Source organism: Pseudorasbora parva, chromosome 3, assembly GCF_024679245.1.
Source record: "Pseudorasbora parva isolate DD20220531a chromosome 3, ASM2467924v1, whole genome shotgun sequence".
Lineage (NCBI taxonomy): Eukaryota > Metazoa > Chordata > Actinopteri > Cypriniformes > Gobionidae > Pseudorasbora > Pseudorasbora parva.
In genome coordinates, this window is record NC_090174.1 from 15767694 (window position 1) to 15786831 (window position 19138).

Sequence of the window (19138 nt, forward strand, 5' to 3'; positions counted from 1 at the left end):
TTGTATAGACAAAGTTGTCAGCAACCTTTGAGTTATGGTACTAATATTCATATGCATTAGTTTTACACAATAATTATATGTCCTTAAATTGCCATGGTTTTCTTAATACTAAATAAGTACAAAACTAAATAAACACATCAATGACATTAAACCTAAAATGAATGAAATCTGTGAAATAGATACCTGTGTGAATTCCTATCCGCAGTCGTAGCTGATCATTGGGTCTGTGTCTGATTTTGAAAGTTTTAACCTGTTCCAGTAAAGCCAATGACATGCCAGCTATCTCACGTGCATGTAGCTTCCCATTCCGCACTGGCAGACCCGACACCACCATGTATGCATCACCTATAGTCTCCACCTAAAATTACAAGAATATGCACAAAGCCGTCTGCAAAAAGTTTTTGCATATTTTTACACCTTAAAAAGCAGATATAAGATGAAACAAAACATTAAAAAAATACTTTACATAAACACTGTATAGAAAGAGTGCACTATATACTGTATATAGTGCATTATAAAGATATTAATCCTTATGCATTAATATGATCAAATGCACATTCCACATTTTATCATGTGTTTATGCTTTCGAAAGGTATAACCATGAATAGATAATAAATATAATGTATAGTACCTGTGGTTACAGTTATTTATGAAAAATATATAATTGCACTGTGAATTAAAAGATGCTCACCTTATATACATCAAAATTATCAATGATGGCATCGAAGCATGTGTAGAGATCATTCAACAATGTCACCACCTGAAGAGATTTACAAGACAATGTTAAGAGCAGCATTGAGTTGTAAATAATAATGAATACTTTTGTATCATAAAGCAATAAGCCATGCACAAAAGGTTTTGTGTTATAGTGGTAGTGCTTTTTGACCTTTATTGCTTTAAATTACAAAGAAATTGAAATATATATTATTATTATTATATATGTATGGTTGCCTGAATTTTGACAAGCAAGACATGTTCCTGGAACAACATCTTTTTTTGATCCTGGAACAACAATCCTTTCCAAAAACATACTTCTAACCCTATTCTAAACCTACCCCTAAACATAACTTATCACTAAAATCAGAGGGAAATGGTGAAGCCGCTAACCCTTGTTGTAAGCCTGAACTTGACATTAACTGTAAACCTATCCCTCAAATCTAATTGGCTGATTGGAATGTTGTTCCAGAATCAAAACAAACAAACAAAAAAAAAAAAAAAACTTGGATGTTGATCCAAGAGCATGTTTTACTTGGTAAAATCAAGTTCTGTATATACAATTACAACAATTTAATGTTTTTATGTTAACACCAATAACCCACAATATATATATTATAAAATATTAAAATAAAATCAAAAGTACTTTAAAGTGTTTGCATAATAATAGAGGTCCTTTGAAATCAGCCAAATACTCCGTTGCTCTGTTCAGTTCATTCTTTCTAGAATTCATTTGACTATTCAGACAAGACTCAACCTCCAATTCCAATTATTATTGTTATTTTATTATTTATTTCCTGCACTTGTTTAGATGAGATGAGAACCTGACAGAAATAGTTCTGCACCTGTGTCCCCAAAACTTGGTTCAAACAGAATGTGTAATACACATTCTCTCTATTGTGTCTGCAGCTCTACTATGTCTCATAGAAGCTGAGCAAGAAATGACTGCTGTGATGTGTTTCTGCTTGAACTCCGTATGGTTCCCTCAAATTAAAATACTTTCTGCCCCCTCACCCCAATACCCCCCGTCCCATCTCTTTGGATGTACGCCCAGAAACCAGAAAGAGGCCTTACAGAGTGATGTATTTGCATACATAGAAAAGAAATGACGATAAACATGGAGGCCAGCTTCATTGCATTATATATATATCAGGCCAAAAGTTTGGACACATTACTATTTGTAATGTTTTTGAGAGAGGTTTCTTCTGCTCATCAAGCCTGCATTTATTTGATCAAAAATACAGATTTATATATATATATATATATATATATATATATATATATATATATATATATATATATATATATATATATATATATATATATATATATATATATATATATATATCTGTATTTTTGCTATTTTGAAGCAGACGGAGGCCATCCGGCACATCCTGCCCCGGCAGTCCGCTGCTGCCTCCACCCCGCCGCCGGTGGCAGCACCTCTGTCTGCTCTTCGCCGAGGGCGCAGGGCCCAGCAGCAGCCTCCACCCGGGCGTAGGCGTGGAGCCGGCCGCGGGAAGGATGTCCAGCCCGCTGAGGCCACTGTCAAGCCAGGTGGCAAGCGTTGTCTTAAGAGACCCTGAGACGGGCCACCCAGAGATGGAGGATCCTGCTCGACAGGAAGTGGCAGCTGCACCACTTCCTCCCCCCGGTGGAGGGCCGGGGGGCTCCCCTGTGACATTTACATCTGTCCCACCACTGGCCCTGCGGCTAGTGCTACCCAAAACTTCACAAAAAGAGCAGTTTCCAAAATCTCTGGTTGCCAAGAGAGCGCACTTGGCGGTGTTCAACGCTTCCATGCCTTTTCACGCTCAGGTGCCTCTCCAATCGCCAGCAGGGGGTGCGCGGGACGCCCACAAGCGGCCTTCCCACTGTACCGCGCCCTCTCAGCGGAAGCAGGTAAATGTTGCCACGTGCACGCAGACCCCACCACGGGCCGCCTCCGCACCGTCCGGGTCGGGTCCCTGCATGCCGCTACACTGCCCCGCTGCGGGTACGTCTGTGGTGCCGTTGGTCCTGCTGGTGCAGTCGCTGGGGGCCTGGCTAGCGCTCCCCAGCCCGACAGGCACTCCCTTGGCCATCAGACTCGGCTATGCGAGTCAGTTCGCCCGGCGTCCCCCCAAGTTCAGGGGTGTTCGCTTCACCTCTGTGTCGAAGGAGGGCACCCCGGTGCTTCAGGCGGAGATCGCAGTCCTACTGGCGAAGGACACGATCAAGCCGGTCCCTCCAGCCAATATAAAGACCAGCTTTTACAGCCCGTACTTCATTGTACCCAAGAAGAGCGGCGGGTTATGGCCAATCTTGGATCTGCGGTTCCCGCAGTCGCGAGAGCAGTTGTGCGAACACAGGGACATGGTGCTCAAGCACCTCAGCCAGTTGGGGCTTCGGGTCAACTGGGAGAAGAGCAAACTCTGCCCGACACAGAGGATCTCTTTTCTCGGTATGGAGCTGGATTCGGTCGCCCTGACAGCGCGCCTCACTGAGGAGCCCGTCCAGTCAGTGTTGAACTGCTTGAATTCGTTCAAACGCAGGACAGCGGTCCCACTGAAACAATTTCAAAGGCTCCTGGGGCATATGGCATCCGTAGCTGCGGTTACGCCGCTCGTGTTGCTCCATATGAGACCACTTCAACGCTGGCTACACGACCGAGTCCCGAGGTGGGCGTGGCACAGCGGTTCCCTCCGTGTCTTAGTCACACCGAGGTGCCGCCAAACCTTCAGCCCGTGGTCAGACCCTGGGTTTCTACGGGCGGGGGTGCCCTTAGAACAGGTGTCCAGGCATGCGATTGTCTCCACGAATGCCTCATCCACGGCTGGGGTTCCAGGTACAACGGGCTTGCAGTTTCGGGTCTGTGGACGGGGCCTCAATTGCAATGGCACATCAACTGCCTAGAGTTGTTAGCAGTTCGTCTTGCCCTGAGCCGCTTCAAGACGCCACTCCAGGGCAAGCACGTTCTTGTCTGTACGGACAGAACTGCGGCCGTAGCGTACATCAACAAACAGGGTGGTCTACGCTCCCGTTGCATGTCACAACTCGCCCGCCACCTCCTGTTATGGAGTCAGAAGTATCTGAGGTCACTTTGTGCCACTCATATATATATATATATATATATATATATATATATATATATACACACACACACCAACCAGGCTCTCCCTAAGCTCTCCCTAGCAGGATCCAGGGGTATGCTCCCCCGTAAAAAAAAAATTGTAAAATAAATCATTAAATGGTACTTTCTGGAGAGTTTTGTGCAAAGAAATTAAGAAATTGAGTCTTACATGATATGTGAAAAACCGACATCAGTCAATCAGGATGCATATGCTTCATGAGGCATGGCGATAATGCGCAAGGTCTCTCGCTCCCCCTCCCTCTCTGCCATGCACACTTTATACGATTTAAGTATCTTGTCTCGCATGCGTGCCTGGTCGCTCAGTCTAGATTCCGGGAGATTTTAACTAATTTTGCTATCAATATGCGGGGGACTCCTGGAACTTCCGGGAGACTTGGGATGTCCGCAGTCTGCAACTGACTGCAGGCACATCAGGACACAAACGAGCAGTGCCTGAGAGCCCTGGTCCAATTTAACCACTCAACTAGCATACACACACATCGAGACGCCTAATACTACCATGTTTAAAAGGAGCTCGCGGGCTGCCATTTCCTCACGTGTATCTATGATTATCTCAAGTGATTTACTGTGCGCAGGCAAGCATCAGTTGTGTGCTCAGTTATTAATGGCATTTAAAAATGGCATTCAATATTATCCAGTAGAATGCGTGTAGTGATTCCATTTTTGAGCTCCACTATCGTACTTTCTTAGCAATAGTGATATAAATGAAAACCAGCAGCTGATTGGACAGATGCACAGACCCAAGTCACATATATCCAATCCTTTTTTATGTTTCTTATGGGCCAATGAGGGACTTTTTTTTTGTTCGCGCTGAATACATAGTAAAAAAATTAATAAAATAAGTCTGGCCAATCCGGTGCCCCCTCTACACGTGGGGCCCCTAGGCTACAAGCCTAGGCAAGCCTGTGCGTTAATCCGCGCCTGCACACATAACATTGTGACTGGTGCAGTGAATAACACTGATTATCTCTTCATCACAGCACCTGTTAGTGGGTGGGTTATATTAGGCAGCAAGCAAAATTTTTGTCTTAGCACAAGTTGATAGAGAAGGAAAAATGGGCAAGCATAAGGATTTGAGCGGGTTTGAGTGGGAACAGTGGTGAACCGGCAAAAGGGTCGTGGGTGCTTGCCTGTGTGGTCTGATCAAATTGATCAAGAAGTTAATGCTGGTTCTGATAGAAAGGTGTCAGAATACACAGTGCTTTGAAGTTTGTTGCGAATGGGGCTACATAGCCGCAGACCATTCAGGGTGCCCATGCTGACCCCTGTCCAATGCCCCCTGTCCAATGCCAACAGTGGGCATGTGAGCATCAGAACTTGACCACGGAGCAATTGAAGAAGGTGGCCTGCTCTGATTAATCACATTTACATCACGTGGATGGCCAGGTGCATGCGTTGCTTACCTGGGGAACACATGGCACCAGGATGCACTATTAGTAAGAAGGCAAACCAGCGGAGGCAGTGTGATGCTTTGGGAAACATTCTGCTGGGAAAACGTGGGTCCTGCCATCCATGTGGATGTTACTTTGAAACATACAACCTACCTAAGCATTGTTGCAGACCATTTACACCCTTTCATGGAAACGCTATTACCAGTGGCTGTGGCCTCTTTCAGCAGGATAATGTACTCTGCCACGAAGCAAGAATGATTCAGGGATGGTTTGAGGAGGACAACAATGAGTTTGAGGTGTTGACTTGGCCCCAAATTTCCAAGATCTCAATCCAACGAGTATCTGTGGGATGTGCTGAACAAACAAGTCCAAACCATGGAGGCCCCACCTCACAACTTATAGGACTTAAAGACTTAAACAATATAAATATTTAAGTGCAAGAAGACGCAAATTGGGGCTCATTACTTGCACGCTGAGTGGAATTCTTTCTCTTTGTCTTTAGTTTGTTTTTTAATTAAGTTTTCTTGTCCTTCCAGTCTTGTTTCATTGTATGTGTCAGTTTTCATGTTCAGTGTCAGTTTTCTAGTGTTAATTAGTTCAGTTCTCCTTCCTTTTGTTTGTCTCTATGGTTACACATTGATTTGAGTACGAGGGAGTCTTGCCAATTATCTCATTTGCCCATGCATTTAAGCCCTCTGTTTCAGTCAGTCCCTTGTCTAGAATTATTTTAGATGTATGTGATTGTGGGTTTCCTTGCTATTCTTCTGTCTATTGTGACTATTAGTACAATAAAAGATTGTCCAAGGTATCTCCTTTGTCATGCACTTAATTTACAGCCACACACCGTGACAAGCAGTGTTATTTTACGTTTGATTACTTTATTAAATTTCTTTACCTGAAAACTACTGTCAAACCTTCCTGAAAAGCACTGTTTATTTCATTTTGTATCTTTTTGTTATTGTTTCCAATTTGTTTCCTTAGTTTTTCCTAAAAATGACTTTGACCTTCGTCTCAGATTTTTTGACCCCACTATTTATTTAATCATATTATATTTAATAGAATAGACCTGTAATGGTGTACTCTCAGCAGACATTGATGTGAAGCCCACTATATCGCTGAAATAGATGGTGACGCTGTCAAAGGCTTCTGCTTGTACGGTCTCCCCTCGCTTGAGCTGCTCTGCCACTGAACTGTGGGGAGAATTAGATTACTATCAAGTGAACCATGAAATTATTTTCCATACTCAAGTCCAACTACAATGGCAGACAGGAAGTAGCAAACAATCAGTTCTTACAATTCACAGTTGAAAGCAGAAAATAATTGCATTTAATAAATCCTTATCTAGAAACAAAACAAAACAAAGGTACAAACTAATCGGAAATTATTTACAGCATGTTGAAATATGGGAGCTTTGTCCAGCTGAGACTCTCAGGCTGGCTGTTAATAAGACCCAAAGTCACTTTTGAGATCAATTATTGATAATTCATTTAATTAAAGAATGACAGATCTTAGTTAATTCCAAACTATTCTTTCAGAGAGTTTAATGGTCTCTAATTAGTCAGCTTGTCTGTTTCATCTTAAGCCGATCTTAAAAGTTCTCACCCCTTGCATATGTATCTAAAAAAAATTGGATAACACAAAACAATATGGTAGAATTTACGTCATATGAAATTTATGTAGCGATACGAGAAGTCTTGAACTAAAAGCTGTTCTTCATCAATATCCAATTAAAAGTTTAGAAATTCCATAGGAAGTATTACAAGACACATTTCTTACTGTGGAAGGATTTGGTAAAGAAGATTTTCGGCTTTCCGTTTCTCTTCGAGGTAGGCCTGTGTTCGCTCCTCTACCAATTTCTCCAGGTTATTGGCATACTGTTCCATTCTGGACAGCAGGTTATTGAGAATACTGGTGCTGCCTTCTCTGCCGAAAAAAACCCCAACAAAAACAAAACAAAACAAAACAAAAACCATTAGACACCTGGTTCCACATCTGATGTGTAATTATAGCAGATATAGAGGATTATAATTACAGCAGACAGATTACAGTTGAAGATTACAATTATGTGAGATCGTTGGCTAGTAACCCATGAATTATTCAACGAGCTGGATTGCAGATATTGGTTATGAAACAAGCCTGAGAATATTGTTGAAAACAGGAAACAGGAATACTTTGATGCAATGCATATCAGAAGGAGCATGGCATGGCATAGTTGCATGTTATGAGGCGGTAAAACGCAGTTATAATAAAGTGTGGTCAGTTCTGGTTGAATCATGTACTGCTGGTAAGTGGTTTGCTGAATCATATTGTTCTATTTAGGGGTCAGAACTCACTCCTACATGCAGCATACAAAAAAGCATTTTATATATACACTCACCTAAAAGATTATTAGGAACACCATACTAATACTGTGTTTGACCCCCTATCGCTTTCAGAACTGTCTTAATTCTACGTGGCATTGATACAACAAGGTGATGAAAGCATTCTTTAGAAATGTTGGCCCATATTGATAGGATAGCATCTTGCAGTTGATGGAGATTTGTGGGATGCACTTCCATGGCACAAAGCTCCTGTTCAGCCGCATCCCAAAGATGCTCTGTTGGGTTGAGATCTGGTGACTGTGGGGGCCATTTTAGTACAGTGAACTCATTGTCATGTTCAAGAAACCAATTTGAAATGATTCAAGCTTTGTGACATGGTGCATTATCCTGTTGGAAGTAGCCATCAGAGGATGGGTACATGGTGGTCATAGAGGGATGGACATGGTCAGAAACAATGCTCAGGTAGGCCGTGGCATTTAAACAATGCCCAATTGGCACTAAGAGGCCTAAAGTGTGTCAAGAAAACATTCCCACACCATTACACCACAACCAGCAGCATGCAGAGTGGTAACAAGGCATGATGGATCCATGTTCTCATTCTGTTTACGCCAAATTCTGACTGTGTACGCCATCTGCATGTCTCAACAGAAATTGAGACTCATCAGACCAGGCAACATTTTTCAAGTCTTCAACTGTGAAATTTTGGTGAGCTCGTGCAAATTGTAGCCTCTTTTTCCTATTTGTAGTGGAGATGAGTGGCACCCGGTGGGGTCTTCTGCTGTTGTAGTCCATCCGCCTCAAGGTTGTGCGTGTAGTGGTTTCACAAATGCTTTGCTGCATACCTCAGTTGTAACGAGTGGTTATTTCAGTCAAAGTTGCTCTTCTATCAGCTTCAATCACTCGGCTCATTCCCCTTTGAACTCTAGCATCAACAAGGCGTTTTCGCCCACAGGACTGCTGCATACTGGATGTTTTTTCCTTTTCACACCATTCTTTGTAAACCCTAAAAATGGTTGTGTGTGAAAATCCCAGTAACTGAGCAGATTGTTAAATACTCAGACTGGCCCGTCTGGCACCAACAACAATGCCACGCTCAAAATTGCTTAAATCCCCTTTCTTTCCCATTCTGACATTCAGTTTGGAGTTCAGGAAATTGTCTTGACCAGGACCACACCCCTAAATGCATTGAAGCAACTGCCATGTGATTGGTTGATTAGATAATTTAATTAATGCTGTGGCTGCTCTCTCTTCTGGGTGTCGGCTGCTTACTGGTGGTCTCCCTCGGGCTTGAACTGCACGGTGGCTGAGGTTGCCCGTTGACTGGCAGCTTTTGGCTAGCATTATCAGCGTCCGGCATGATGCTGAGATGTTCCGCTTCTTGGCTGCGTCGCTGTTCCGTCTTGCATTGCGGTCGTAGAACTGCTTGGAATTGGTCTACAGAAGGGGCCGCAAAACTTTGTTTGCCTCCTGCATGGTGCTGCAGCAATCCCATCATCTGGTCTTCATCTGCGTGTGTTGTGCCTTGGCGACGTCATCAGGACACTGCCGAATTGGGAATATGTAGCAATAGAGCCTCTAGCCCTGGGAGAAATGTAAAACATGGAGTGGACCTCAGTGTACTGTGGAGCTTACAGAGAGATCCACCATCAGCTGTGTTTTCTGTTCAGAAAAACTTTTATGTCTTGATTTTTTGTATTATTCTATATTGTTATATTGTTACTTTTTATTCATTTTTTGTTATTTTTTCCTTTTTCCATTGTTGCACTTTAAGATTCTTCGGAATGTAAAGTGTGATATATATATATATATATATATATATATATATATATATATATATATATATATATATATATATATATATATATATATATATATATATATATATATGGATGGATGGATGGATGGATGGATGGATGGATGGATGGATGGATGGATGGATGGATGGATGGATGAATAGATAGATAGATAGATAGATAGATAGATAGATAGATAGATAGATAGATAGATAGATAGATAGATAGATAGATAGATAGATAGATAGATAGATAGATAGATAGATAGATAGATAGATAGATAGATAGACATTTTTATTTCAATGTTGCAATTAGCAATGAATTTAATTTTATCTTTGAAGCAGATTTGTTACATGAGAGTCAAAATCAAGTTATCTGCATCTCTTGTGACACATTAAGCATATATAGACTAGGCTGTAAGGTCCCTTTTTTCCTGAAACATATCAGACATTTTAGTGGAAGTTTGTCACTCTCTGTCAACTGTGACTTAAGTGCACCTTTGGGGAATTAACAAGAAAGCTTTCACTCAAATCAATATAGGCTGTTTATCAATGAGCTGTCAGCTCTAGGTCAGATGCTGCATTATGTTCAAAGACACAATGCTGCTTCTGCTTCATACAATAAAACATAATCTGTGTGGTTTGTTATACAAAAGTGTTTCTTTCTTTTTTTTCTTTTTTTTTGATGATACTAAATGCATTTCCATGTAATTCCTGTATTTAATTGTGTGAATGAGAATTGTTCAACTTGTCAAAACAATGCAACAATGAATATTTTCAGAAAATGAGTGAGCAGCATTTGTGTTATTGTTATTGTCTTTTGTATTGAAGGTGAGGATTTATTTTGAAAGAAGTGATGCGCAGGTTCCTAAGATTAAAAAAAAAAAAAAACGGCTGATGACCAGAAGCAATTACTTCCCATCAACTACTGGGGCGTAAAAATGTGTCAGGCAACTTGAACAGCTTGACTGTTCACATCACACCTTATAATAAAGAATATAGAAATATATTACAATGTGGACAGAAATACACTTCTTCTTTTTCTTTTGGCTGTTCCCTTCAGGGGTCGCCACAGCAAATCATCTGCCTCCATCTATTCCTATCCTCTGTATCCTCTTCTCTCAGAGCGACTACCTTCATGTCCTCCTTCACTACATCCATAAACCTCCTCTTTGGTCTTCCTCTTGACCTCCTGCCTGGCAGCTCTAACCTCTGCATCCTTTTACCGATGTTTTCACTCTCCCTCCTCTGAACATGTCCAAACCATCTCAACCTGGCCTCTCTAACTTTGTCTCCAAAACATCTCACATGTGCTGTCCCTCTGATGTACTCATTCCTGATCCTATCCATCCTCATCACTCCCAAAGAGAACCTCAGAACAGAAATACACTTAATATATTGTAATCATATAATTGAGTCTATTTTTATGATTATATGTATAAGTACATATTGCCTTATATGAAACAATTTTAAGTAGTCTAATTTGTCCATGTTTATTAAGGCATATACACTGCTGTTCAAAAAAATTTGATCTGTAAGATTTTTTTTTATTTTTAAAAGAAGTGTCTTATGCTCACCAAGTTTGCTTTTATTTTATTAAAAATACAAAATACTGTGAATTATTACTAAAATGTAAAATAATGGTTTTCAATTTGAATATATTTTGAAATGTTATTTATTTCTGTGATGCAAAGCTGAATGTTCAGTATCATTACTCCAAGTCTTCAGTGTCACATGATCCCTCAGAAATCATTCTAATATAATAATTCAATGGTCAAGAAACATTTATGATTATTATCAATGTTAAAACTTTGATGAGTAGAAAGTTCAAAAGTACAGTATTTATCTGAAATAGAATCATTTGTAACATTATAAATGTCTGTCACTTTTGATCAATTTAATAATTACTGACCCAAAACTTGTAAGCGATAGAACAATGTTACTAAAGCTCTCTATTTCAGATAAATACTGTTCTTTTGAACTTTCCCTTCATCAAAGAATCCTAAAAATATATATATATATATATTGATGATAATCATAAATGTTTCTTGATCATTGAATCATCATATTAGAATGATTTTGTAAGGATCATGTGACACTGAAGACTGGAATAGTGATGCTGAAAATTCAGCTTTGCCTTAAATAATTAATTTGCATTTAAAAATATATATTAATAGAAAACAGTTATTTTACATTTTAATAAAATTTCACAATATTACGTGGGGGGTGTCATTATTTTTTTTTAATAAATGCAGACTTGGTGAGCATAAGAGTCTTCTTCTAAAAACATTAAAATCTTACAGATCAAAAACGTTTGTACGGCAGTATATGCAAATATAACCAATGTAAGTGCTGTGTAGAAGGGTGCAGTGCTTACTTGTTAAATTTTGCAATGAAAATCTTGACGTGGCTAAAATCAGGCCTTTCTACAGGGTCTTCAGCCCAACAGCCTTCCATTAAGATGGTCAGTTCCTCACAATGCAGGCTGTTATCTGTGGTAGGCCTGAAATGCGGCTTCTGACCATTCTGCACCTTTTGAATTATCTCTGTAACAAAACACAAGACAAAAATACTTGTCAGTGGTGTACAACAAATTAGTTTTAATGTACTTTATCTTTGTAGATGCTACCTTTGGGACTGAGATCCATGCCTTCAACATAAAATGGACCGTTCCTTAGTGCTATCTCCTGTAATATGATCCCAAAACTGTACACATCTCCTTTCTGGGTTCCTTGGGGTGGATGCCTATCATATATTAGCAACTCAGGAGCCGTCCATAGCTTCTCTGAAAAAAATCAGTTCGGTAAGCAGTCACAAAATCTTTTATCAGCACTGGACTACAGTCAATTGATGTTTTATGCGTCAAAACAGAAAATTTTAACAGATTCGTACTTGCGTACAGTGCATGTGAGTCTTCATTTTCACAAGACGAACGGAAGCTTGCCAGACCATAATCTGTGATTTTCAAAACGAAGCGGCTATCCACCACACAATTAGATGATTTCAGATTGCCATGGGAGCCAATGTAACTGTTGTGCAGATAATTCATTCCCTGGCAGCACAAGCATTAAACAGAACATTATGTCTTTGCCCACATTTTATGGGGCAAATAGAGCAGAATACACATGAACCACTGAAAAACATTATGAAGCGTATAATGTTTTCATTAGAAAGCAAGCAATTCATAGATGTAATTTAATGAATGTTACGTTACATGTTACATGTAAATCGTCCTTGTACACAAAGCATTAAAAAAAATCACTGGGCTGATAGAAGCCAAATAACATATTTCTTAATTACCTTCATAATTACTAAAGGTTATTGTCTTTTCCATTAAACATAAACTGTGTTTAATACTCAGGATCAAGTCAAGGTGATTATGTCAGTCAATCTTAAACTCAGGCAGCCTTGAGACACACAATTCTTTCTGACTGACAAGTTTTATTTTAAAAACAAAAAGGTTTTTTTAACCAATTTTTAACCATTAAATGTGCAAACCAATTCTTTTAACCAAAATATTTTTTGTGCATTTACTGTGCAAAGTTTACTTTGTTGTAGTTGTAGGCCAATTTTTCAGCTGGGCTTTCAAGTACCTTTGACATTGAACAAAAGATTTATATTTATATATAATTTAGAGATACATTATTTTCATACGTGTTTTCCAGAAACAATGTCAAGCTATCTTTGATGCCAGTCCATTTTCTTTTACTAATGAGGCTCCTCTCAAAAAAGCAAATAATCAAACCAACACTGTTTTATGATTCCGTTTCCTGTGGGTTATTCAACAATAATTTTGACATTTTAATAGGCGCACTGTATTTACTGGGTTTTCGAAAGCCAAAACAACATGGCATGTATTAAAGTGTTCTAAATTATGAGGTTTTTAATACCAGAACTAAAGAGACATCATCATTTGAACAAATAAACTAAATTGTACAAATATGTGATCAAATAGGGGTCATATGTTCTGTATTTATTTTCCGATTTCTCACAAACCTTCACAATGTCATTGATCAGTGAGTATCGGAACATCCAGTCCAGGTTGATGCTCTCATTTTCAAGGATGTCCTGTAAAAGAAAGAAAAAAATGTAATTCAACACTGAATGCAGAATTAGTTTTTTGTACATACAAATTAGAAGACTTTAATTCAAACAATACACAAATATGATCATTAACATAAACAAACAAGGTCATTAATATGGAACTGAAGGAATTGTAGAAACTCCGTTACTACTGTATAGTTGACAACCACTGCCCTGAAACTGGCAATAAAATATAATATAACATTAGCAATACAAATGCCACCTTATCAAAAAACAAAACAAACTAAAAACATTACTACCGCTTGTGAACACATAATAATATGAATAAATGGTTAACAATAATGTTATTGGTTAATAACATGTTTACCTGTAGACTGCCCCTGGGACAATACTCTGTCACAATGCAGATGTTTGGTGGATCGATACAAGCGCCAATAAACCTCGTCAAATGGTTGAACTGCACATCTCTCATCTATATATAACAACAAAGTTTTGAATTTAAGTTCTTAGACCCTTTATGATTCTGACATTTAGGATGACACTTGCTACTTATTCTGAAAATCTCAATGACCATGGATAATTAAATTTAAAAATAAATGAATGAATGAATGAATGAATGAATGAATGAATGAATGAATGAATGAATGAATGAATAAATAAATAAATAAATAAATAAATAAATAAATAAATAAATAACAAAGTACCAAACTAGGGACTTTCCTCAGAACATATCTATGACAGCTTGGCAAATAATTTACCATAAGTCATTTAGCTACAGTGAGTGGCAAAATCTTTATAAGGCCATCTACACTTTACTTAGCATAAGCTCTGACCTACATAACTTTGAGGGCAAATGTCAATGGGAACAAAGAAGGCAAGATTTCACTGGCCCCCCCCATCTGTTTGGTCTTTCATTTGACTCTGGCTTGACAGCTAATCAGACCCCTAGGGGCTAGCCCTGTCTGCAGGGCTGATGTTTCAGACTGCTGTCTTCCACCGTGTGTAAAAAAGCCATGCAGCCCCTCATGTTTCCTATCAAAGCTGAGCAGATTACCATAGGCCACAAGTCAGCTAATCTTATCAGCTTTCTCTCAGGATAAGGCCATCAAAACAAACTTAGGCTTCAAATAAGACTGCTTGGACTCACTTCATGTTTTTCAGGCTCAGACTGAATCATGGTGGTCTCGGATGATAGACAGACAGAACAGATTTGGGAAATGACTGGAATAACACTACTATATTATCAATCTTACTGTCTCTGCTTTACGTACATTGTGCATAGCGTGTGAATATATGTAATGCACAAAATACAGATGACCTATGACATTTGCTAAAATAGTACAATATATAACAGAGCACTATTACAGAGTACTGACTACAAAGTACTGTATCCCACAATGCAATGCACTCGACTTTCCATTGAACCTCTATTTCCAGTGTGACAGGTTTAGTTCACCCAAAAATAACAAAACTGTAAATAATTACTCACCCTCATTTCGTTCCAAACCTGTAAGATTTGTGTTCATCTTCAGAACACAAAAGAAGATATTTTAATGAAATCTGAACTCTTTCTGTCCCTCTACTGACAGACTATGCAACTACCATTTTCAAACTCCAGAAAGGTAGTAAATATATCATTAAAGTAATCCATGTGACTTTAGTGTTTTAACCTCAATTTTATGAAGTGACGCAAGCTTTGTTTGTGCAAAAAAAAAAAAATAATAATAATAATAATAATTTACCACTTTATTTACAAAATATTAATCTCCAAGGCGTGGGTTTGTAATGACATGAGGGTGAGTAATTAATGACAAATTTGTAATTTTTGAGTGAACTAATCCTTTAAGCAAATTTCAAACATGAACAGATTCATGATTTGTAGTGGGCTTTAGTGGTTCATCAAAAAACAGCTTTAAATTGGAAAATTACATATTTTTAATACTTCTATTAATATAAATACATTTTTAATCCTACTCTGATTAGATATATGTTTTGGAGGGTTGTTTACATGAAGCTTGTTCTCGCATTCAGAAAAATAATGCAGAGGTCTTAAAGATGTTTTAAAAGTTGCAAAATTTTTTACTTGACATATGGCATCTTAAAACACTTGAAGTGAAAATGTGAAGTGATGGCCAAAGACATCTAATGTGTATTAGTGTAGCAGTGATAAAGGGGATACATTTTTCAACATTTCATAACAATGTTCTAGGTCTGAATCAGTATTTCAAAACAAAACACATTGTAAAATTCCAGCCAAACCGCCTGCCCCCTGACCTCAGTGTCTACAGCCTCATATTGGCTTCCCAGCCCCCCTCTAAAGAATGCATGTGTATGTGTGTTTATATGTGTAGAAAAGGGCAGGGGGGTGTTTTAACCACCTTGGGCAGCAAGGCTGTTCAGTGGGGTCATAAACAATGGTCTAAACACACACATAACATGCATACCTTGTCTTCTCTTCCCAGATATAGACACAGATGGATGAAAACACAAATGAAACAAAAATACATGGCAAAGTCTCTTTCTTGTGATTAAATGCATTCTCTTACATGCTTTAGTTCAAACAGCACTTGTCTGGTGAGCTCGATCCTCTTCTTGTTCACATGCTTGATAGCCACCAGGTTTCCCTGTTGTGAAAAGAAGCAAATATTTAAAAAATCTGATCTATTGAACTTCCACTGAAAGACAGACCGGAGCTGTCATGGTGGAAAATTGATTCTATTTCCATCTTCTTCGAGTCATATAGCTGGATAAATTAACATGCCAAAAAAATGTATTGCTCAGATATGCCTGCTCAGATTTGAGTCAAAATTGCTGGAAGTTTTAAGTTTTATTAAAGCCATTTAATTAATAACATTATTGATTTATTTCTGCATTTTTGTAGAAACATCCGGGTCAAGAAACTGAAAACTCTATACTGTAAGCTTCCTGAGATATGAAAGAAACTCTGAGCCATAAAAAAATATGTGAAACGGTGATATGAACAAAGTAAAATGAACGTTTTGTGCAGACTGAAAATAAAAATAGACATTCAAAATATTGAATTTGATCATGTGCCTTGTCCTTGTCCATGGTCACGGTGACAGAAATATTCAGCTGGCTCAGTGGACATTTGATCCCTTAGTGTCTTTTTCAGCTTACACTGTGGGACAAAGAGGTGACGGTGACTTCTTTTGTTTATTCAAATTACATAGAACACATTGTCTCGTAATGTAAGCTTTCAGAAAAGTCCTCTAAGAGTTCTTGGTTGGTGACCCAAATATATTTCACTTTGCTTTATATATGGGCTGCCTACCTAGACCTAAATATATTTGGGTTTAAGTCATCACAGACACACTCCAAACAAGCAGACAACCAAAATATGTTGCCATATTACCATGCCATATAAGTTTGCAGTCTTTAATTTTCTACATGACAAGACAATTTCAAACATTAGCATTCACAGGCCACTAAAACGCTGTTATCATGTAAATGAATGGCAAGAATGTATTAAAAAATAAAAAATAATCATTTGAAAACGTTTTCTAAAAGCGTCCTCTAAGTCTAATAACTAATGATTTTTACAATGGAAATTAATTAATCAAAAACGTACTTAACCTGAAAAATGGAGCTGCTTCTAGAGCTGCTGTACAGCCAAAATAATATTTGTTGCGTTAATTAAGTTGGCTTGGGAAAGCCAACTTACTGAAATGCTAATAGATGTGTATTATTATTCTGCTTCTTCCAGTGGCGCCACCAGGGGGTGGCCAGGGGTGGCCACGGCCACCCCTGGCCAACCCCTGGCCACCCCACTGGCCACCCCGCTGGCCATGGCGTAGGTTTGGGGGGGACGCTAGGTACTAGTCCCTGTCGGTACACGATCCGTTCCACCTGCACGATCCGTTCTACGCATGCGTAGTAGACTCTTTAGAAAATGCGCATGCGCAAATGAAAATACTGTTTTGCAACTATTTACGACACTGCACGATCTGTTCCACGCATGCGCATATTTATACCACGAGACTTTCATTCACTCACAGCAAAAGAAAAGAGAAGCGTCTGGCTGCAGACTATGGGCGATTTTTTTTTTTTTTTTTAATGTTTATTATTATTGTTGTTAATTACAAAGTATGACTATGGGCGAGTGGAGCATGTATGAGTATGAGCTCGGTGGGAGGGTTTGGGGTCAAATCATTGAAAATCATAAAATCATTGGCCAGAGGTTACCATCTTGTCATCATGTGCCTTGGAGATATTGGCTGATTGGACTGCTGTCAAGTTTAATACCACTGCCCCCCGCAAATCATCCACTCAGCAACAACTCGGCAACAAAGTAAGCCTATTTCCAGAGGTGAGTAACTTTTTATTTTTGCACAAACTGTTTAAATATTATAACTAACTTCACGACTAAAAAAGAAATCTAATAAAAATAAAGTGATAAGGCCTAGATGACACTGACAACAGAGGTTACATTGATTACATGATTTTATAAAGTTGTGAAGAAATGACAGTAGCATGTAATATTTTCTGACAGGATTTGGTGTCAGAGAAGGGTTTCTGACAGAAATTTGTTTTTTTAAAGTAATTGTTCACCTTATTTCATATTGCATACATGATTTTTATAAAGTTGTGAAGAAATGACAGTAGCATGTAATATTTTCTGACAGGATTTGGTGTCAGAGAAGGGTTTCTGACAGAAAAAAAATATTTTTTCTTATAGAATGAAAATGGAGTTCAGAGGAAAAACAGAGAAGTTTGCCCTTTACGATGCCGTTCAGCGATATTTGGTTTACGGGCTAGTGGATGCGGCGTTGAAGAAGAAGGTCTCACGCATGGCTAAAAATTTTGCTATAAGAGGTAAGTGAGTGGAGACGGGTAGCAGCAGCTAGGAGTAATGGGCGGAATAGTAATTTTAGGAATATCTATTTTAAAGTCAGTCCAAAATGAAATAGAAAAAGGGCAATACAAAAAATAAATGTTTAATATCTTCAAGTGATGTGTTACAAAAAGTGCATTCATTTTGTAAAAACATTGTTTGTCTATCACAGACAGGGGCGTGGGACTTGGGGGATAAAGGGTACTGAGTAACCAGGGCCCAAGGCAGGGAAGTCCGTTTTCTATACATACACATACATGGTACGGGGGCCCAGCAAGATGGTTTGTACCCAGGGCCCAAAATTTGGTGCTACGCCCCTGATCACAGAAAGTCATTATTTTTCTCTTTAACAGTATGCCCTCTGCATCTGTACTGGTGCCATGTTTCACTTTTTGGATGTAAGTTGTAGTTCATGTAATGTATGTATCCAAGAATGTTAAAAAACAAACAATGCAAGACTCCAATATTACATGTATATTACAGACTGACATACCATCTATTCGGAAGTGGTGGTGTCTCCAGATCCTGGAGAAATTCTCGATCGCAAGGTAGGACACATTTCAAGCACTAAAACATTGCTTGCAATGTCTGCTTTACAATTGTGCTGCATTAACAGTACCATACTTTTAAATAGGCATGGGCAGAACTTAGGGCAGCGCTTTGCCTTCTGGACAGAGGAGGCAGAACAACTGATGGCAGGCACCCTACCACCTATTTACAGCCTTTATCGACCCCAAATAGTCAAGGTATGGCCAAACTAACCAGACAACCATTTCCACGTATGCATTCTATATAGGTAGGTCTCCAAAAATTAGAATATTTTGGAAAAGTGTGTGAATTACTGAATTAAATGTAAAACTTGAAACGGAAACATTATATAGATGTATACAA

At 38.8% G+C, this 19138-nt stretch overlaps 1 protein-coding gene across 1 annotated transcript in view; it reads right to left on the minus strand.

Annotated features, from left to right (window-relative positions):
- The window catches only part of npr2 (natriuretic peptide receptor 2), a 72949-nt gene that overhangs the window by 11068 nt on the left and 42743 nt on the right, over positions 1-19138 (minus strand). Inside the window, 10 exon segments of the mRNA XM_067437918.1 lie at positions 184-358; positions 692-760; positions 6305-6428; positions 7015-7161; positions 11729-11897; positions 11981-12136; positions 12244-12403; positions 13348-13419; positions 13763-13867; positions 15942-16019. Coding sequence (XP_067294019.1) covers positions 184-358; positions 692-760; positions 6305-6428; positions 7015-7161; positions 11729-11897; positions 11981-12136; positions 12244-12403; positions 13348-13419; positions 13763-13867; positions 15942-16019 — 1255 coding nt within the window.